Genomic DNA, 23,096 nt, shown 5'->3' on the forward strand with positions numbered 1-23,096 from the left:
GAAATCCGGGTCCTATCGGGCATTTTCTTCCAGAATAGACCTGTCTCATCTGCATTGAAGACTTGTTCTGGCAGATAACCTTTCTCCTCTATCAGCTTCTGAACCTCTTTTGGGTATTCTGCAGCTGCTTCTACATCAGCAGAAGCAGCCTCTCTCGCCAGCTTGACATTACGGAGGTTATATCTAATTTTGAATTTGTCAAACCAGCCCCTGCTTGCTTGAAAGGATGATGATGGTGCTGGAGAAGACTCCGTTTCTTCTGTTTCTTCATCAGGTTGGGCTTCCTTCTTCAGGTCATTGTAGATGCTAATGGCCTTTCTTCTTATCATGGGCCCATCAACTGGAGCAGTTTTCTGGTTCTGATCTTCGATCCAGACACTCAATCTTTTCTCCATTTTTTCAACAAGGGTGTCTCTCCTGCTAACGTATGATGTTGCGATGGAGGCTCCTGCACGGACGCTGACACGGATTTTATCTTCGGCCTTCCGTACCGTCCGAATGGTGGATTCGTTCACGCCATATTGCCTGGCCAAAGATGAAGCAGAAACTGATGATAATTTATTCAGGATATCAAGTTTGACTTTCATGGTCATTGTTTTCCTCCTCTTCTTGTCTGGTTGGTTCAAATTGGGTCTTTTGGGAGCAATAATGGTCGACTTAAGTTCACTTAATGGTGGCAGGTTCGGAGATGGCGACAGGTGGCAGCTCATGCCGCGCGTGTATATAAATGAAATCGTAATTAAGTAAAGTAATAAGGAATAAGGAAAAAGAATAAAATCTTTGGGAAAACACAGGCCATTTTTGTCGCAATTAATCCAGAAGGTAAATTGTAACTGCGATCGCGATACAGTACAGAAACAAGGAATAAGAATAATATAAATTTTTGGGAAAACACACCCTTGCGTTTGGGAGTTTTGTGTTTAATTCAGCGTGTATATTGGAAACCACATTGGAAGAAGTTTTACTGTGAACCATTTGAAAAAACAACAGCACAATCATCCCACGTCCAAGGTTTTGGTCATGTAACCATTGCGATTTGCTTAACAGAGAATAACATTCAACACATTTCACTTCATGGCTTTCTGATATCATGCAGTGGTGGTGTATCTGCATGACACTTTTACCAAAGGGAGAAATAAATTTAATTGGCAAAAAACCCCCCCAAAAACAACCACTCAATCATGTTCAGAACACGTGACATGATCGCACACACAACCAACAAAGACAAAAGTGCATGACAAAAACTTGTCCAAGGTTTTGGTCACAAAAAGAGAGGAGATAGAGAAAATGCTCTAAAATACACTATGCCATAAAAATAAAATAAAACATGAGATTGTTGTTGATGTGATTTATTTGTGACATCGCGGAACACAGATGAGGTGCAATCTTCTGACAGAGATGAAAGCTGAATAATTACACGTCCATTTCATTGTGACCTAATCGCGTAATGCTGCGTTACGCCGAATGTTTTCACATTTGGATCCACTGTGGAAGTAACGATCTCAGTTCCGGGTATCATCCCCGTTGAAAGACTCTGCTTGAAGGTGTCCAATGATTTGATTCCTCTTATTTTTTTGACGGATGTGGTATTGTAATGTTTTGTCAAAGAATGTAATCAGTGCGTTTAAAAAAAAAACATTTTTGGACGATTCACACGCTGGTGTCTCAGAATGCCTAGTGTTACCTCTAAAAACATTCGGGTGCACGAGTTGCACGTGCTGAACGATTATTGCGTGAGGAACGATCATTGCTGTTATGCTACATGGAAACTTGCAATCATGTGTTCTGCAGATCCCTCGTGCCAAAAACGCACTTGGAATGAATGCCGAAAAAAGAAGTCCTTTTTATTTTATTTTCTTTTTTTTTTGTACACCTTGTCGATGCTCATATGACAGCCAACACACAACGCACAGCAAGGGGGGCATGAGACAAGAGGAATGGGAGTGGGAAGGATAGTACAGTGGAGAACAGAGACATTAGGAGATCTGTGAAAGGGAGGGGGATGGAGCGGGGAACATAAGATGGACATTACAGGGACTTTCAGGAAGGAAAGCAGGGAATTTGAAGGAGGTGGGCTTGGGGTGGATTAACGGGGGTAGAAAAGATCGAGGATTTGGAAAAAGTGTCTCCTTCAACAATTACATTATTAATTCCATGTGTTCGGTGTTTATGGCGGAGAGAGTGTTATGACTCGTTCTTCATTGCAGTTAAGCAGATCTCTTCTTTGCCACTGCAACGAGCCTCGTGTGAACACATGCGACTTCGTAAAACCGATGTGGTAAATTGTTCTCGACATGAGAACAATTTAGCACAGATTTCGCAATTGTATGGTCAGTCTGACGAGTGTAAAAGCTTGTGTCTCCGAAAGTTACTTGGATGACTAAATTCCTTCCCACATTCACTACAGGCGTATGGAAACTTTCCCGTATGGATCGTCATGTGTATCTGTTGGTTTGATGACTGACTGAAGTCCTTGCCGCAAACAGTGCAGGTATAGGGTTTCTCTCCTGTATGAAGGCGCAAGTGCCTTATTAAACCCGATCGATTAGAGAATGTTTTGGGACAAACTTTACATCTGTACGGACGCTCTCCCGTGTGACTTCGCATGTGGATCTGTTGGTGTGATAACTGATTGAATGTCTTCCCACAAAGATAACACGTGTACGGTCGATCCCCGTTGTGAATCAACATGTGTCTATTGCGGTGTGACGAATGATCAAATTCTTTGCAACAAACAGTGCAGGCATATGACATCTTTGTAGGGATTTCAGCGTGTTGAACCAAATGGTTTTCATTATGCACATGAAAAGGATATTCAGTGCACTTGTATTCTTTTCCCCTGGAATCTGGTCGGTGCTTCTCCGTGTGGGTCTTCAAAGCAGCCTCAGTGGTGAAGCTCTGAGAGCACAAGCTGCAGGTGAAGTTCCTGATCTGATTGCCACGTATCGCTGACAAGATAGAAAAGAGAGAGAAAAAAGTACATTAAAAACTCTATTGTAAACAGTTAGAGAATGTGTCATTTGTGTATCACACAAGCTTGGCCAAAATTATCAATAAATCTAAACCTGCTCTGCAGTTAAACTGATTGATAATGCGGAGTAGATTTGCCATGATCTTTCCTGGGAAAGCCACATTTCCAAGCTGGCCTCCAAAGCCAGTTACTAACTGGGCATCCTCCATCGTGCAAAGTCCTTCCTTGGCACACCTGAGCTCCTGACCACATACAAAGCGTCTGTCTGCTGCCTGATGGAGTAATGCTCTCCCCTCTGGGCTGGTGCTCCCGCCTCTCACCTTTCTCGGCTTCACCCTGTGGAAACCAAGGCATTTAGGATCACTGGTATCTCCCACGATGAGGCCGAGTCTTTGGGCCTCTCACTCACTGCAGGTTGGTCAGTGGTCTGTTTGTCTTCCACTGCCTCCTTTCTGGCCTCGCCCCCCCCCACTCCCGCTCTGAACCTCCAAAATTTCCGCAGGGCGCTCAAGGTCCTCCAGCAACCCCCTTCTGGTGAAACTACCAAAATCAAGAATCACTACTCTCCTTCACTCTTTCATTCCGCTTTTTCCCCACCTCTGGAACAAACTCCCACATTCTCTTCAGTCCCACTCTTCCCTCCAAGTATTCAAAACAGCTGTTCACCACCATCTTCCCCCATCCAAAACCACTATCTTTTCTATGCTTGTTAATCCATCCCATACCCACCTCGTTCAAATTCCCTGCTTTCCTTCCTGAAAGTCCCTGTAATGTCCTCCCCACGGTTTTGTGCTTCCCTCTCCCACCCCTCTTGTCTCCTGCTTCCTTTGTTATACGTTCCGTGTGTTAGCTCTCATATGAGTCTCAACAATGCATACAAATCGTTTGTTTTTTTAACCTCAAGAAAGAACGGTGCCGAGCTGATGATCCATGCAGTGGGAAAACCATTCATTTTCTTACAAGTTAAGATTCTTACTTAACGTAAGGGAACTATGTTTTGAGGTTAACATCATTTACAGCAATCCTTTAAATTATATTACATTTCAGGAATAGCCGATCCTGTACAAGTGTGTGTGTGTGTGTGTGTGTGTGTGTGTGTGTGTGTGTGTGTGTGTGTGTGTGTGTGTGTGTGTGTGTGTGTGTGTGTGTGTCCAAGTGTATATATTTTCGTTTAAAATTTTTTCCCTGCAACCGCTTGCCCGATTGATGCGAAACCTTGAAACATCGGAGGGACTCCCCATAGAAAATATTTTTTTGACAACTCTGATGTCACAGGTCACATGGTATGGCAGCCATATTGGATTAAAAGAAATAATTTGGACATCTTTTTCTGGTTGAATTGAAAGCAGAATCCAAAATATCTGAAACTTCATATTGTTACGGCCACGAGTACCGAATGTTTTAGGAGGGTGTTCATCCTCGTTTCTTTTCGGAAGGACCGGACCTGGGACCACCGCTCACAAATAACTTTTTGGTGTGGTGGGCTGCTTACCAACCATGAACGCCAATCAGTTAACCACAAGTTCCAAAGTCCACCGTCTCATTTGCCATTTCACTAGAAGTCACGTGGCCTCATGACCAGGGAATGCGCCATCGGTGATGCACCAATCTTATCTTGATTATATCTTAAGTAATGCGGCCGAGCATTTACCGCTGGTGCATGTTGACTATGACAGGTTAATTCATTTGGGAATTATAATCTCCCAGTCTATCTAGGTTCGGCCAATGCTGGATCAATGGAAGGAAATAACAATCACGGACAGGTTGAAACGTCAACAAGGAATTTATTATTAAGAAAAATAAATAAACCGAAGGACTTATTTCCTTGTCGATTAAATGGATTAATTCAAATCAATGAAATGTTCAATCAATAAAATAATCTCAAACAAATAAAGAATTCAACAAGCATTTATAGAAAAATGGACAAAGAGCAGATGCTTCTCACTATGTCTTACTTAACAATTAAACATGAGACGTGGGTACCCAGCTAATCATTCAGGGGGGAAAGAAATCTGGTCTCGGCTTTTGAAGGAAGAAGTCATCGCGCATCTACTAAAATATACCAAAATGTATGAGCGTGCCTTGGTCTACCTCTCCAAACGAGCTCTCCACAGCTTGGCTCATTTCCGCTGCCAGTGCCCTGCCTTGCCATGTACCCACCAGCAAAACAGGCTCAAACACCAATCAATGTCATGTCATCACCCCCAGGAACCAGGAACGCCAAGAGCCAGGTACCGAGCAGAACCAGCAAGAACAGTCCAACTGTCACCAACCATAAGCAGGATCTCCCACCAACTACCATGAGGATCTCCCACCAAGTCCCATGAGGATCTCCCACCGACTCCCATGAGGATCTCCCACCGACTCCCATGAGGATCTCCCACCGACCCCCATGAGGATCTCGCACCGACCCCCATCAGGATCTCGCACCGACCCCCATCAGGATCTCGCACCGACCCCCATCAGGATCTCGCACCGACCCCCATCAGGATCTCGCACCGACCCCCATCAGGATCTCGCACCGACCCCCATCAGGATCTCCCACCGACTCCCATGAGGATCTCCCACCGACTCCCATGAGGATCTCCCACCGACCCCCATGAGGATCTCGCACCGACCCCCATCAGGATCTCGCACCGACCCCCATCAGGATCGCGCTGGACGAATGCCAGAAAGCAGCCATTTGCCGGAACAACCGAGCAACAACATTAAGTGCCCATAAAATGTCAACGGGCAATTATCACCTCTTTGTTCAGCCCGACACAAACAAGAGCCAGTTCGCGTACATAGAGCTGCTGAAGGGGGTGTCGATCGCTGATGGGAAAAGGTGGGTGCCTGAGGTAAATGATCCAAGACCACAACCATGTTTAACTGTCAGAATGAACTGTTCAGGAAAAGCCCGCGATGTGATTAATGTCTCAAATTACCTGTAAGTCCAATGTGGAAATGATAACCAAAATATAATGTATAAATAAGTGTATTTCCAAGCCAATGCATCTTGATGAAAGGGGAATAGAATGAGTCTCCGTTGGGTTAACGGCTATCGATCTGTCGCGTGCACAAACGGTGAATATCGCTCATGCAGAAATTAAAACCGACATAAAATCATACGTCATGAACATGTTGTAAAGAGGAAAAAGTTATCCCATGAGAAAGAAATGGAACTTGTTCTCTACCCTTCTTCAACGTATCAAAGAGTTAGAATCCCACCAGACAAGGGGATGGGTCTATTCTGAACATGCATTTATGGAAATAACTGTCTGAGGACCTGGATGCTGTGTGCATTACTCGGATCCAATTGTGAAATCCACAACAATATATATCTGATATGCGACCCAAATTAAATTTATGATGTCATTGGTCATGTGGTTTTGCGGCCATAAATAAAAACATAATCAAATCTTCTTCTCCAGAACCGTTTAACGGATCAATCCGAAACTTCATACATATGATCGACTCACCATGGGAAATATAGTTTGAATTCTTCTTTTCATGTTCACCTTCATTTATGCAATTTAACCTTAATGTGCACCAAAGTGGTTAATATCCCAATAATTGATCAATGATCAACGAGAGTGAGAATTGCTGCACAATACATGTCCCAACCGACGTGACATCTTCTGAATCCAAAAAAGGGCAAAACTGAATAATTGACGAAACTTTCTGAAACTCGAACTTGTTTTGTAACTTATCATAATAAAGCTATGCACCAAGTTTTAGTTGAATAGGTTTTAAGGGTATGGCGGAAAAAGTCTGAAAAACCACAGGTGGGACGGACGGACGGACGGACAAATGGAGAGCAAACTTTTAGTCCCCTCCGGTGAAATCAGAAGTACACTCATAAAAGCTACGGATAATGGCAATCTATGTGACATCATAGAATGCATGGATCACATGGGTATAAAGACAATAATCGCAGTGGGCCATCATAGTAGCGTGTTCAGTTGATGGTATTTTTGGTCAGAATTAGTGCGTGGGGCGAGAGAAAGTGCATGAGCAGCAGAGTGTGTACTTTGGAGACGTAAGCTGATGCTGTCCAGTCGAGTTGCAGAATCAGACCAAGTAAGCACAATATAGGAATTTGAGGCTTCATCTGGAAATATTGTGGACAGTTTTGTTCACAACATCTGAGAAACGATGCAGTTGCCATAGATAGAGCTCCACAGAGCAACCACATCGATTCCGGGTCTCGCGAGACCATACTAGGAGGAGTGCCAGAAGGCGACGAGCCTTTTTACATTACAAAGGAGGCGATTTGAAGGAGATGTTTAAGGCAATGAAAGGAGTACACAAAGTAAGTGCGGAAGAGTTTTTCAGCAGAATGGACAGTGACAGGACCAAGGGCCAGAGTTTCAGAATAAAGAAGAGGAGAGTTATGACAGTTGCAAGATACTGAGTCTTTCACGAAGAAAATCAAGACCCCCTGCGAGGGAAAGTGAGCTGAACAAGGATAACGTCTTGTTAAAGGATAATTAAACAAGACCATAAATTAGCCTCAAAAGGGTTTTTTTTAATGAACCCAAATACCCAGTTTTCATTCATGCACTACGTTGGAGATCACTTACTCTGCATGAAAAGTTTGGGGCTGCTAGGTTTCATGGTTTTGGATTTATGGAGGAGATCGACTAACTAACTAAATGACACACACTGACATTTATTATTATAGATTTCCTTATGTCTGCTCCACTCATGTCCTTCTCATGGGTTCCTGGTGTGGTCGAATTAGAAATGCTATTGGTGAAAGCTCTACATTAAAGCTTGATGCCCCATTTATTCCTCCTCAATCCTGGAAACAAAATAATAAGAAACTAGCCGGGGGACGACGATGGTTCGTGGGAATTATTGAACAATGCCACGATAGGTACAATTGAGTTAGTGGAAGCTTTTGAGGAAGCCCTACCGTAAAAACCTATCTCTTCCGTCAAAATTGACCAAATCAAATCGGATTTTTAAAAATATGTTGTACTTATGGACATTATGCACAGCTTCTATTACGCACGCTTCTTCGAGGTCATGGCAGGAATTTTGGAATTTTTGGGCCATGGTGCTGGTGATAGCTCACCTACTCTTCGCAAACGACACCGTGAGATCCTTCACATCCACCAACTAATGCCAGCAGACAGAACGCCCAGCTTAACGTCCATCCGAGGGACGGCACACACATTCATGAATCACCCTGCCCATGAAGATGACAGTTAATAGCTGAGTCGGGATTCAAACTTTTTTGAAACGGGTGTCTTTTTGATTAAACGAACACAAATTTTTGTTTCAAGTAACTCGATTTATTAGCTTTCCACTGGTACAACTTTTAGCTCACCTCGACTTTAGTCCGGTGAACTCATGTGATCGAGCAGTGACGAGTGAGTGAGTCTGTAAAATTTCAGTTATTATCGCTTGAAACTACACACACAATTTTGATAAAACTTTACCACAACCTTCATCACTCGTGATGTACTAAAGTGTATCAACCGCATCACAATCTGCGCTCATTGAGGGGGTTTACAGGTGGGGGGGTTGACCCCCCCAAAATAGGTGTTTCCTTTCTTCTTAGAAACCACACACACAATTTATATGAAACCTGACCACAACCTCAATCACCCATAATGCACCAAGGTTTGTTCAAGGCATTAAAAAAATAAAATAAAAAACAATCACAGAATCGTTAGAAAACATCCATAAAGGGGGGCGGGGGGGAGTAAATAAATAAATGCAGATGAGCGACCAGAGACAATGGGGAAGCACACATGGTTCGTTATTGCTCACAATGTGTAAGCATACCCCTCGAGTATTATACTGGATATACATGTTTGCAAAACACCATGGTGATGTCTGCGCTTGCCCCACTGTTTTCATCCCCATTCCTCCATCCCCACCCTGAGTGAAGTTAAGTTGATAAACTGTCAGATTGGTGTAAAAGTGGTGGAGATGTAGTGCAGATTTCATGGGCCAAATGGTCTCCTCATGCATTTTCACACATTCATCGTCTTCCACACAATAAAACTAGAGGGGGAGCACTCGGTAGAGTGCAAAACCTCCGCCGCCAATACTGCTAGGTCACTCAAGTGAACCTGATATCCTATTCATTCAATTTGACGTCAACAGTGCTCACAGAGTTATAGTTTGCAACTTTCCCTTTTACAAACTCAATTCATTCGTCATAACGAGATTCCTTGAGACAGAAATTGATTTTACGTGGGTATATCCACCTGAAGTTCCAAAATGGGCCGCAATTATAATTTTGGCATGTTTTTTTTGTTGGAAATCACTTATAACATGTAGAAATGCAAAAAAAAAAAAAAAAAAAAAAAAAAATCGAAATTTTGTTGAAAAAAAATTGCAAAAATTTCTGGTTTTTTTTCTCTAACAGTTTGTTTTTTTTTGGGGGGGGTTGGAAATCACTTAAAACATGTAGAAATGCAAAAACAAAAATTCAAATATTTTTATCAAAATGGCCGCTATAGCGGCCATATTGGACTTTGGACCAAGTCCAAAATCTAATGGCATGATCCTTGGACCATACCTAATCCCCCCACCAAGTTTCGTCGAAATCCGTTGAGTTTTTCCGTAATACTGTTCACAAACAAACAAACAGACAGAGGTGAAAACAGTAACCTCTGTCCATCTTCGATGGCGGAGGTCAATTAAAGTGACTTGTCGAGAGTTCTAGGATTCCTCTCTCTCAATCCTTTCTTTAATCGTGGTGTTACCTTTGGTACTCTCCAATCCTCCGATGAGCTGATAAAGATATACGCGAACAACACCACACTCAACTACTCGGACACGGCAACTATGAGGGACGCCTCTTCCCCTCCAACGCAAGTCGGTGGCCAAATCCTTCCCTGCTGTCCCGATTCGTCAGGGCAGCGTGGTCACGGTCAGAGTGCCGATCGGTCCCCATGGACCTCGTCTCTGTCTCTCATCTCTCTCCAACTCTGATGCTGCCCTGACTTCATGAAGGTGGGGGTACGGTACACCATCCTGGATGTGGGGGATCTCTGGATCATTCCTGGGAGATCGATCGGCTGTCTCCACGCCGCAGGCTTGTTCAAGCAAACTGTCCTGCACTACACCTTGGCGATATTGTTACGGATTGGGAATCCATTTACACACAAAGAGATGGCGGGCCCCGTAGCTTAGTTATTTCGATAAGTATGTGTTTATAGTTAGAATCCCTCCTTCTGTCTAATGGGAATTTCGTGTATGTGCTTCAAGTTATTACTTCGGAAATCTAAAGATTTCGTAAGTATATTGATGACTTCCGTTTCTGTTTGTTTGTTTGTTTGTTTGTTTGTTTGTTTGTTTGTAGGCACGATAACTCGAGAACGGAAGAAACTACCAATGTCAAATTACACCACATGATTCAGGAGGGTGATGGCTCGTGCTGATTAGATTTTGGTCAAAATCGGTCAAAGGTCAAGGTCACAGTGAGGTCAAACATCCAAAACATTCGATTTTTGATGGTTTGGTACAGAATCATCTTAGAAACTTCTGGTTTGCGTCGCTACCTTCTCAAGAGACAGCTTTTATAAGACAAGGTCAGAGGTCAAATTGACGATTTCGTAAGTACCAGTCTCTGACTGCTTGTTTGTTTGTTACTTACGAAATCTAAAGATTTCGGAAGTATATTGATGACTTCCGTTTCTGTTTGTTTGTAGGCACAATAACTCGAGAATGGAAGAAGATACCAATGTCAAATTACACCACGTGATTCAGAAGGGTGATGGCAAGTGCTGATTAGATTTTGGTTGAAATCGGTCAAAGGTCAAGGTCACAGTGAGGTCAAATATTCGATTTTTGATGGTTTGGTACAGATAACTCGAGAAGGGAAGAAGCTGCCAATGTCAAATTATACCACGTGATTCAGGAGAGTGATGGAAAGTGCGGATTAGATTTTGATCAAAATCGGTCAAAGGTCAAGGTCACAGTGAGGTCAAACATCCAAAATATTCGATTTTTGATGGTTTGGTAGAGAATCATCGTAGAAACTTCTGGTTTGCGTCGCTACCTTCTCCAGAGACAGAATTTATGAGACAATGTCAGAGGTCAAGTTGACGATTTCATAAGTACCAGTCTATGACTGCTTGTTTGTTTGTTTGTTTGTTTGTCGGCACGATAACTCGAGAACAGAAGAAGCTACCAATGTCAAATTACACCACGTGATTCAAGAGGGTGATGGCTCGTGCTGATTATATTTTGGTCAAAATCGGTCAAAGGTCAAGGTCACAGTGAGGTCAAACATCCAAAAAAATGATAACTCGAGAAGGGAAGAAGCTACCAATGTCAAATTACACCACGTGATTCAGGAGGGTGGTGGCAAGCACTGATTAGATTTTGATCAAAATCGGTCAAAGGTCAAGGTCACGGTGACGTCAAATATCCAAAACATTCGATTTTTGATGGTTTGGTACAGAATCATCGGAGAAACTTCTCGTTTGCGTCGCTACCTTCTCGAGAGACAGCTTTTATTCGACAAGGTCAGAGGTCAAGTTGACGATTTCGTAAGTACCAGTCTATGACTGCTTGTTTGTTTGTTTGGAGGCACGATAACTCGAGAACGGAAGAAGCTACCAATGTCAAATTACACCAAGTGATTCAGGAGGGTGATGGCTAGTGCTGATTAGATTTTGGTCAAAATCGGTCAAAGGTCACGGTCACAGTTAGGTCAAATATTCGACTTTTGATGGTTTGGTGCAGATAACTCGAGAACGGAAGAAGCTACCAATGTCAAATTACACCACGTGATTCAGGAGAGTGCTGGCTAGTGCTGATTAGATTTTGGTCAAAATCGGTAAAAGGTCAAGGTCACAGTGAGGTCAAACATCCAAAATATTCGATTTTTGATGGTTTGGTAAAGAATCATCGTAGAAACTTCTGGTTTGCATCGCTACCTTCTCCAGAGACAGCATTGATGAGACAAGGTCAGAGGTCAAGTTGACGATTTCGTAAGTACCAGTCTATGACTGCTTGTTTGTTTGTTTGTTAGTATGTTTTTTGTTTGTTTGTAGGCACGATAACTCGAGAACGGAAGAAGCTTCCAATGTCAAATTACACCACGTGATTCAGGATGGTGATAGCTAGTGCTGATTAGATTTTGGTCAAAATCGGTCAAAGGTCAAGGTCACAGCAAGGTCAAATATTCGATTTTTGATGGTTTGGTACAGATAACTCGAGAACGGAAGAAGCTACCAATGTCAAATTACACTACATGATTCAGGAGGGTGATGGCTAGTGGTGATTAGATTTTGGTCAAAATCGGTCAAAGGTCAAGGTCACAGTGAGGTCAAATATTCGATTTTTGATGGTTTGGTACAGATAACTCGAGAACAGAAGAAGCTACCAATGTCAAAGTACACCACGTGATTCAGGAGCGTGATGGCTCGTGCTGATTAGATTTTGGTCAAAATCGGTCAAAGGTCAAGGTCACAGTGAGGTCACACATCCAAAAAATGATAACTCAAGAACAGAAGAAGCTTCCAATGTCAAATTACACCACGTGATTCAGGAGGGTGGTGGCTAGCGCTGATTAGATTTTGATCAAAATCGGTCAAAGGTCAAGGTCACAGTGAGGTCAAACATCCAAAACATTCAATTTTTGATGGTTTGATACACAATCATCGTAGAAACTTCTGGTTTGTGTCGCTACCTTCTCAAGAGACAGCTTTTATTAGACAAGGTCAGAGGTCAAGTTGACGATTTCGTAAGTACCAGTCTATGACTGGTTGTTACTACGAAATCTAAAGATTTCGTAAGTATATTGATGCCTTCCGTTTCTGTTTGTTTGTTTGTTAGGCACGTTAACTCGAGAACGGAAGAAGCTACCAATGTCAAATTACACCACGTGATTCAGGAGGGTGATGGCTAGTGCTGATTAGATTTTGGTCAAAATCGGTCAAAGGTCAAGGTCATGGTGAGGTCAAATATTCGATTTTTGATGGTTTGGTACAGATAACTCGAGAACGGAAGAAGCTTCCAATGTCAAATTACACCACGTGATTCAGGAGAGTGATGGCTAGTGCTGATTAGATTTTGGTCAAAATCGGTCAAAGGTCAAGGTCACAGTGAGGTCAAACATCCAAAACATTCGATTTTTGATGGTTTGGTACAGAATCATCGTAGAAAATTCTGGTTTGCGTCGCTACCTTCTCGAGAGACAGCTTTTATTAGACAAGGTCAGAGGTCAAGTTGACGATTTCGTAAGTACCAGTCTATGACTGCTTGTTTATTTGTTTGTTTGTAGGCACGATAACTCGAGAACGGAAGAAGCTACCAATGTCAAATTACACCAAGTGATTCATGAGGGTGATGGCGAGTGCCGATTAGATTTTGGTCAAAATCGCTCAAAGCTCAAGGTCACAGTGAGGTCAAACATCCAAAAAATGATAACTCGAGAACGGAAGAAGATACCAATGTCAAATTACACCACGTGATTTAGAAGGGTGATGGCAAGTGCTGATTAGATTTTGGTCGAAATCGGTCAAAGGTCAAGGTGACGTCAAATATCCAAAACATTCGATTTTTGATCGTTTGGTACAGAATCATCGGAGAAACTTCTCGTTTGCGTCGCTACTTTCTCGGGAGACAGCTTTTATTCGACAAGTTCAGAGGTCAAGTTGACGATTTCGTAAGTACCAGTCTATGACTGCTTGTTTGTTTGTTTGGAGGCACGATAACTCGAGAACGGAAGAAGCTACCAATGTCAAATTACACCAAGTGATTCAGGAGGGTGATGGCTAGTGCTGATTAGATTTTGGTCAAAATCGGTCAAAGGTCAAGGTCACAGCAAGCTCAAATATTCGATTTTTGATGGTTTGGTACAGATAACTCGAGAACGGAAGAAGCTACCAATGTCAAATTACACTACATGATTCAGGAGGGTGATGGCTAGTGGTGATTAGATTTTGGTCAAAATCGGTCAAAGGTCAAGGTCACAGTGAGGTCAAATATTCGATTTTTGATGGTTTGGTACAGATAACTCGAGAACAGAAGAAGCTACCAATGTCAAAGTACACCACGTGATTCAGGAGCGTGATGGCTCGTGCTGATTAGATTTTGGTCAAAATCGGTCAAAGGTCAAGGTCACAGTGAGGTCACACATCCAAAAAATGATAACTCAAGAACAGAAGAAGCTTCCAATGTCAAATTACACCACGTGATTCAGGAGGGTGGTGGCTAGCGCTGATTAGATTTTGATCAAAATCGGTCAAAGGTCAAGGTCACAGTGAGGTCAAACATCCAAAACATTCAATTTTTGATGGTTTGATACACAATCATCGTAGAAACTTCTGGTTTGTGTCGCTACCTTCTCAAGAGACAGCTTTTATTAGACAAGGTCAGAGGTCAAGTTGACGATTTCGTAAGTACCAGTCTATGACTGGTTGTTACTTACGAAATCTATAGATTTCATAAGTATATTGATGACTTCCGTTTCTGTTTGTTTGTTTGTTTGTAGGCACGATAACTCGAGAAGGGAAGAAGCTACAAAGGTCAAATTACACCAAGTGATTCAGGAGGGTGATGGGTAGTGCTGATTCGATTTTGGTCAAAATCGGTCGAAGGTCAAGATCACAGTGAGGTCAAATATTCGACCTTTGATGGTTTGGTACAGATAACTCGAGAAGGGACGAAGCTACCAATGTCAAATTATACCACGTGATTCAGGAGAGTGATGGATAGTGCTGATAAGATTTTGATCAAAATCGGTCAAAGGTCAAGGTCACAGTGAGGTCAAACATCCAAAATATTCGATTTTTGATGGTTTGGGAAAGAATCATCGTAGAAACTTATGGTTTGCGTCGCTGCCTTCTCCAGAGAAAGCATTTATGAGACAAGGTCAGAGGTCAAGTTGACGATTTCATAAGTACCAGTCTATGACTGCTGTTTGTTTGTTTGTTTGTAGGGACGATAACTTGAGAACAGAAGAAGCTACCAATGTCAAATTAAACCTCGTGATTCAGGAGGGTGATGGCTAGTGTTGATTAGATTTTGGTCAAAATCGGTCAAAGGTCAAGGACACAGCAAGGTCAAATATTCGATTTTTAATGGTTTGGTACAGATAACTTGAGAACGGAAGAAGCTACCAATGTCAAATTACACCACGTGATTCAGGAGGGTGATGGCTCGTGGTGATTAGATTTTGGTCAAAATCGGTCAAAGGTCAAGGTCAGAGTGAGGTCAAATATTAGATTTTTGATGGTTTGGTACAGATAACTCGAGAACGGAAGAAGCTACCAATGTCAAATTACACCACGTGATTCAGGAGGGTGATGGCTCGTGGTGATTAGATTTTGGTCAAAATCGGTCAAAGGTCAAGGTCACAGTGAGGTCAAACATCCAAAAAATGATAACTCGAGAGCAGAAGAAGCTTCCAATGACAAATTACACCACGTGATTCAGGAGGGTGGTGGCTAGCGCTGATTAGATATTGGTCAAAATTGGTCAAAGGTCAAGCTCACAGAGGTCAAACATCCAAAACATTCGATTTTTGATGGTTTGGTACAGAATCATCGTAGAAACTTCTGGTTTGTGTCACTACCTTCTCAAGAGACAGCTTTTATTAGACAAGGTCAGAGGTCAAGTTGACAATTTCATAAGTACCAGCCTATGACTGGTGTTTGTTTGTTCGTATGTTTGTTTGTAGGCACGATAACTCGAGAACGGAAGAAGCTACCAATGTCAAATTACACCAAGTGATTCATGAGGGTGATGGCGAGTGCCGATTAGATTTTGGTCAAAATCGCTCAAAGCTCAAGGTCACAGTGAGGTCAAACATCCAAAAAATGATAACTCGAGAACGGAAGAAGATACCAATGTCAAATTACACCACGTGATTTAGAAGGGTGATGGCAAGTGCTGATTAGATTTTGGTCGAAATCGGTCAAAGGTCAAGGTGACGTCAAATATCCAAAACATTCGATTTTTGATCGTTTGGTACAGAATCATCGGAGAAACTTCTCGTTTGCGTCGCTACTTTCTCGGGAGACAGCTTTTATTCGACAAGTTCAGAGGTCAAGTTGACGATTTCGTAAGTACCAGTCTATGACTGCTTGTTTGTTTGTTTGGAGGCACGATAACTCGAGAACGGAAGAAGCTACCAATGTCAAATTACACCAAGTGATTCAGGAGGGTGATGGCTAGTGCTGATTAGATTTTGGTCAAAATCGGTCAAAGGTCAAGGTCACAGTTAGGTCAAATATTCGACTTTTGATGGTTTGGTGCAGATAACTCGAGAACGTAAGAAGCTACCAATGTCAAATTACACCACGTGATTCAGGAGAGTGCTGGCTAGTGCTGATTAGATTTTGGTCAAAATCGGTAAAAGGTCAAGGTCACAGTGAGGTCAAACATCCAAAAAATGATAACTCAAGAACAGAAGAAGCTTCCAATGTCAAATTACACCACCTGATTCAGGAGGGTGGTGGCTAGCGCTGCTTAGATTTTGATCAAAATCGGTCAAAGGTCAAGGTCACAGTGAGGTCAAACATCCAAAACATTCAATTTTTGATGGTTTGGTACACAATCATCGTAGAAACTTCTGGTTTGTGTCGCTACCTTCTCAAGAGACAGCTTTTATTCGACAAGGTCAGAGGTCAAGTTGACGATTTCGTAAGGACCAGTCTATGACTGGTTGTTACTTACGAAATCTATAGATTTCGTTAGTATATTGATGACTTCCGTTTCTGTTTGTTTGTTTGTTTGTAGGCACGATAACTCGAGAATGGAAGAAGCTACCAAGGTCAAATTACACCAAGTGATTCAGGAGGGTGATGGGTAGTGCTGATTCGATTTTGATCAAAATCGGTCAAAGGTCAAGGTCACAGTGAGGTCAAACATCCAAAATATTCGATTTTTGATGGTTTGGGAAAGAATCATCGTAGAAACTTCTGGTTTGCGTCGCTGCCTTCTCCAGAGACAGCATTTATGAGACAAGGTCAGAGGTCAAGTTGACGATTTCATAAGTACCAGTCTATGACTGCTTGTTTGTTTGTTTGTATGTTTGTTTGTTTGTTTGTTTGTTTGTAGGCACAATAACTTGAGAACAGAAGAAGCTACCAATGTCAAAATTCACCTCGTGATTCAGGAGGGTGATGGCTAGTGCTGATTAGATTTTGGTCAGAATCGGTCAAAGGTCAAGGTCACAGCAAGGTCAAATATTCGATTATTGATGGTTTGGTACAGATAACTCGAGAACGGAAGAAGCTACCAATGTCAAATTACACCACGTGATTCAGGAGGGTGATGGCTCGTGATGATTAGATTTTGGTCAAAATCGGCCAAAGGTCAAGGTCAGAATGAGGTCAAATATTCGATTTTTGATGGTTTGGTGCAAATAACTCGAGAACGGAAGAAGCTACCAAGGTCAAATTACAGCACGTGATTCAGGAGAGTGATGGATAGTGCTGATTAGATTTTGATCAAAATCGGTCAAAGGTCAAGGTCACACATCCAAAATATTCTATTTTTGATGGTTTGGGAAAGAATCATCGTAGAAACTTCTGGTTTGCGTCGCTGCCTTCTCCAGAGACAGCATTTATGAGACAAGGTCAGAGGTCAAGTTGACGATTTCATAAGTACCAGTCTATGACTGCTTGTTTGTTTGTTTGTTTGTTTGTAGGCACGATAACTTGAGAACAGAAGAAGCTACCAATGTCAAATTACACCTCGTGATTCAGGAGGGTGATGGCTAGTGCCGATTAGATTTTGGTCAAAATCGGTCAAAGGTCAAGGTCACAGCAAGGTCAAATATTCGATTTTTGATGGTTTGGTACAGATAACTCGAGAACGGAAGAAGCTACCAATGTCAAATTACACCACGTGATTCAGGAGGGTGATGGCTCGTGATGATTAGATTTTGGTCAAAATCGGCCAAAGGTCAAGGTCAGAGTGAGGTCAAATATTCGATTTTTGATGGTTTGGTGCAGATAACTCGAGAACAGAAGAAGCTTCCAATGACAAATTACACCACGTGATTCAGGAGGGTGGTGGCTAGCGCTGATTAGATTTTGGTCAAAATTGGTCAAAGGTCAAGGTCACAATGAGGTCAAACATCCAAAGCATTCGATTTTTGATGGTTTGGTACAGAATCATCGTAGAAACTTCTGGTTTGTGTCGCTACCTTCTCAAGAGACAGCTTTTATCAGACAAGGTTAGAGGTCAAGTTGACGATTTCATAAGTACCAGTCTATGACTGGTTGTTTGTTTGTTAGTATGTTTGTTTGTTTGTTTGTTTGTAGGCACGATAACTCGAGAACGGAAGAAGCTACCAATGTCAAATTACACCACGTGATTCAGGAGGGAGATGGCTCGTGGTGATTAGATTTTGGTCAAAATCTGTCAAAGGTCAAGGTCAGAGTGAGGTCAAATATTCGATTTTTGATGGTTTGGTACAGATAACTCGAGAACGGAAGAAGCTACCAAGGTCAAATTACAGCACGTGATTCAGGAGGTGATGGCTAGTGCTGATTAGATTTTGGTCAAAATCGGTCAAAGGTCAAGGTCACAGTGAGGTCAAACATCCAAAAAATGATAACTCGAGAACAGAAGAAGCTTCCAATGACAAATTACACCACGTGATTCAGGAGGGTGGTGGCTAGCGCTGATTAGATTTTGGTCAAAATCGGTCAAAGGTCAAGGTCACAGTGAGGTCAAACATCCAAAACATTCGATTTTTGATGGTTTGGTACAGAATCATCGTAGAAACTTCTGGTTTGTGTCGCTACCTTCTCAAGAGACAGCTTTTATTAGACAAGGTCAGAGGTCAAGTTGATGATTTCATAAGTACCAGTCTATGACTGGTTGTTACTTAAGAAATCTAAAGATTTCGTAAGTATATTGATGAATTTGGTTTCTATTTGTTTGTTTGTTTTTTTGTAGGCACAATAACTCGAGAACGGAAGAAGCTACCAATGTCAAATTACACCACGTGATTCAGGATGGTGATGGCTCGTGCTGATTAGATTTTGGTCAAAATCGGTCAAAGGTCAAGGTCACGGTGAGGTCAAATATTCGATTTTTGATGGTTTGGTACAGATAACTCGAGAACGGAAGAAGCAACCAATGTCAAATTACACCATGTGATTCAGGAGGCTGATGGCTAGTGCTGATTAGATTTTGGTCAAATCGGTCAAAGGTCAAGGTCACAGTGAGGTCAAACATCCAAAAAATGATAACTCGAGAACGGAAGAAGCTTCCAATGTCAAATTACACCACCTGATTCAGGAGGGTGGTGGCTAGTGCTGATTATATTTTGGTCAAAATCGGTCAAAGGTCAAGGTCACAGTGAGGTCAAACATCCAAAACATTTGATTTTTGATGGTTTGGTACAGAATCATCGTAGAAACTTCTGGTTTGTGTCGCTACCTTCTCAAGAGACAGCTTTTACTAGACAAGGTCAGAGGTCAAGTTGACGATTTCGTAAGTACCAGTCTATGACTGCTTGTTTGTTTGTTTGTTTGTTTGTAGGCACGATAACTCGAGAACGGAAGAAGCTACCAATGTCAAATTACACCACATGATTCAGGAGGGTGATGGCTTGTGCTCATTAGATTTTGGTCAAAATTGGTCAAAGGTCAAGGTCACAGTGAGGTCAAACATTCGATTTTTTGATGGTTTGGAACAGAATAATCGTAGAAACTTCTAGTTTGCGTCGCTACCTTCTCAAGAGACAGCTTTTATTAGACAAGGTCAGAGGTCAAGTTGACGATTTCGTTAGTACCAGTCTATGACTACTTGTTTTGTAGTTAGGTTTTTATTGCGAACGCAGTGAGCTTCATACTTAATGCGTGCACATGAGAGAATAGGAAACAACAACAACAACGACAACAACAACACAATACCCCTGATGATTTGGAATCCGTGTCGTTGGCTGTGACCCTTTTACTTCCAGTTGTTTTTAAACGCTGTGCGGTGTAGAAACACGATTGGGTTTTATTTCTATCTTGTGAATATTACTTAACACGTGCACATAAGAGAATAGGAAACAACAACAACAACAACACCACAATACCATGGCAATTTGGAATCCGTGTCGTTGCCTGCGCTTTTGCTTCCGTTTTTTTTTTTTTTGCTTCCGTTTTTTTTTTTTTTTGCTTCCTTTTTTTTTTTTTTTTTGCTTCTGGTTTTTTTTTTTTTTGCTTCTGGTTTTTTTTTTTTTGTCATGGGGAATGATGCATGCCAGGAGATAAAGGCATCGTCAGAGACATGAAAGACCCAAATAATATCAGACATGGTGTCTATTTCCTCCACTAATTTTAATAAAGATATCTCCCGCATCATCAAAAAATGATTTTTAATCATGATTTACATTATTTGATCACTGATCCCGAATCCAAGCCGAATTAACCGGAAATTGTGTATACAGTTGTGAACAAGTTTATAGGTAAAGTCAGAAGCGAATGCAAGAAGAATACTACGTTCGCTTCTGGTATTTATTTTTTTAGATGAGATCATGTTCTTGGTGGTGTCGTTGTCGTTGTGAAGGTAATGTTGAGGAAAAAAAAATTTCAGATGAGATCCTGTTCTAAGCGGTGTAGTTGTTGTTGTGAAGGAAATAATTAATTTTTTTTAGATGAGATCCTGTTCTAGGCTGTGTAGTTGTTGTTGTGAAGGTAATGTTGAGGTAATATCGATTTTTTTCAGATGCGATCCTGTTCTTGGCGGTGTAGTTGTCATTGTGAAGGTAATGTTGAGGATTTTTTTTTTTTCAGATGAGATCCTGTTCTCAGTGGTGTAGTTGTTGTTGTCAAGGTAATATTAATTTTTTTAGATGAGATCCTGTTCTAGGCTGTGCAGTTGTTGTTGTGAAGGTAATGTTGAGGTATAATGTTGAGGTAATATTGATTTTTTTCAGATGAGATCCTGTTCTTGGCGGTGTAGTTGTCATTGTGAAGGTAATGTTGATTTTTTTTTTTCAGATGAGATCCTGTTCTCAGTGGTGTAGTTGTTGTTGTCAAGGTAATATTAATTTTTTTAGATGAGATCCTGTTCTTGGCAGTGTAGTTGTTGTTGTGAAGGTAATATTGAGGTATAATGTTGAGGTAATATTGATTTTTTTCGATGAGATCCTGTTCTCGGCAGTGTAGTTGTTATTGTGAAGGTAATGTTAAGGTAATATTTATTTTTTCATAGCAAAAAGACTTTAATTTGATACATTTAAGAAGCAAATGTAAGAATAATTCTGAGTTCCCTTCATGGCTTTGCCTCTTCCATATTACAACAACTACAACTACAAAAACTACAACGACACCACCCTCACTCAATCCGGTCACCATTGCCCACGTGTTTTTGGCCTCCATCACCTCAGATCCGACTCTGCCCCAGAGAGGTGGGAGTTTCCCCGCCTACCGTGGGCCTGTCCAATGAGGAACAGCCAGCAGATCGCGCGATGGAACCATCTAATTAGGAGGCGAGTGGTGAGGAAAGAAACCCCTCCCGCCGCAAGAGAGTAGAGCAGTGATTGTGGCGATTGGCTTGGTCTGCGGTCATGGTTCGAGCGGTCTGAGGTCCTTTGCGGTGGCTCACCGTGGTGGTGGTGGTGACCAAAGAGCAGTGATCGTGGCGACTGCTGAGCGTCTGCAGTCGTGGTGGCTTGGTCTCAGTCGTCGTCTGCGGCCCTTTGCAGTGGATTCTCGTGGTAGTGGCAGCCGAGCTGCCGGGGACGTGGGCCGTGGATTTTGGGTCGTGGGTTCGAGTCCCACCGTGGTGGTTTGGAGTCGGTGTGACCGCACGAGGCGGGCAGGTATCCCGGCCCGGCTCTATCGAATAAAGACCCACGGGGTCCAGTTTATGTTGGGTGTGTGTGTGTGTGTCCATGGGCCCCATCTGTAAGTAGAATCGTTAAGTGCCTTGTTAATTGTACATTACATTTCTTTATTCATGATAACTCTGCTCTGTGTCTCCCCCCCCCCCCCCGATTAATGTAAAATAAAACACCAATTTTTGAATGTACCAGCTCGTTTTCTGTGCTTTCTCCCATTGGCCTAGCAAGGTGCGTATTGAGAAATAGTAAAGCTGTTCGTGCCGTAAATTGTTCATTTGGTCCGGCGCGGCTTTGGAAACTTCCGCTCGGTTACGCCGGATCCGAGTCGGTGATAGCGACCCGATTCGGACAAAGTCGGCTGAAGGTGTGGTTTCCCTGGTCGTTGGACGGCGTGAGTACTTAGGTAAATTGGAATTAGACAAGTGGACCCTACCTCACGCCGTCAAAATATTGGCGACCACGGTCCTCTAAGTGACCCGTGACCTTTCGGAGTTGTCCGAGAGTCACGACCTAAATTCCGGGTGTTCGGTGGGAGACGACTCCACTGCTCCACCTCGCGGTCGTTTATCACCGCCGAACCACGGCCCACAATAATACAACAACTCTGCCACAACGTTCGATTCTCTCCGATATTCAATGGACCCAGAGCTTTACATTCACCGTTTTCAAAGTTGCTTCAAAGTTTCCTCCACTCCGACCTGGAACTCCTCCAAAATTCCTTCCTCGGCCCCTTCTCAGATGCCCTCAGCACCTGAGTGTACCTGTCTGTGTTCATGTTAAACTAAATTAGTTGATGACTGAAGGAGTTGACTTTCCATGACTCGGTTGCACCACGTGGACAATAAATTAACTTGAGATCACGACCCCTTCCATGTTAACACCACTCACCGTGCTCCGGGTCCCTTCCCTCTGGAGGACCAAGGGAACCCTCCTCCTCCTTCACCTTGATCCGCACGACCCCACCAGGTCCTCCCTCTGCGGTCTTCCCACGTCCGGGCACCACGGTCCGTTCCGATCCTCTCCCCGCACGGCACGACTCCATGTACCGACAGAGCTCCACGTACATGGTGTACGTGAACCTTCGTGCGGACAAAGAACACAGTCGAACCCTCACGGTCGGGGGCTCAGCCCGGGCACAGAGAGCTCCGAGGATCTCGACCCCGAGACCCGTAACGGCGGCTCGGAGAGACTCCTCCGATAGACCCTGGATCTCCATCCAGGCCGGGACGAGACCGGGTCCACCACGATCTCCTCTCCTCGAGACCATTTTCCGTTGACAACACGTGGCCCCTCGTCGATTCAAATCAATAAATCTCACGTGTTTCCTCCGTCCCGATTGGTCATTCTTTTTCTTTCGACATTTTTCACACA

General features: G+C 42.7%; 1 protein-coding gene across 1 annotated transcript; it reads right to left on the reverse strand.

The window, feature by feature from the left end:
* Positions 1–915: 915 nt before the first annotated feature.
* Positions 916–23,024, reverse strand: LOC147033590 (uncharacterized). The gene is made up of 2 exons (XM_085857044.1): positions 22,614–23,024; positions 916–2,948 (listed from the first exon to the last, which is right to left on the reverse strand). The coding sequence occupies exons 1-2, from the start codon at positions 22,990–22,992 to the stop codon at positions 2,332–2,334; spliced, it is 996 nt and encodes a 331-aa protein (XP_085713170.1). The 5' UTR covers positions 22,993–23,024; the 3' UTR covers positions 916–2,331.
* Between the last annotated feature and the right edge of the window lie 72 nt (positions 23,025–23,096).

Source organism: Eptatretus burgeri, chromosome 2 (genome assembly GCF_056783735.1).
Source record: "Eptatretus burgeri isolate ZD-2024b chromosome 2, Ebu_testis_v1, whole genome shotgun sequence".
In the NCBI taxonomy this organism is placed as follows: Eukaryota; Metazoa; Chordata; class Myxini; order Myxiniformes; family Myxinidae; genus Eptatretus; species Eptatretus burgeri.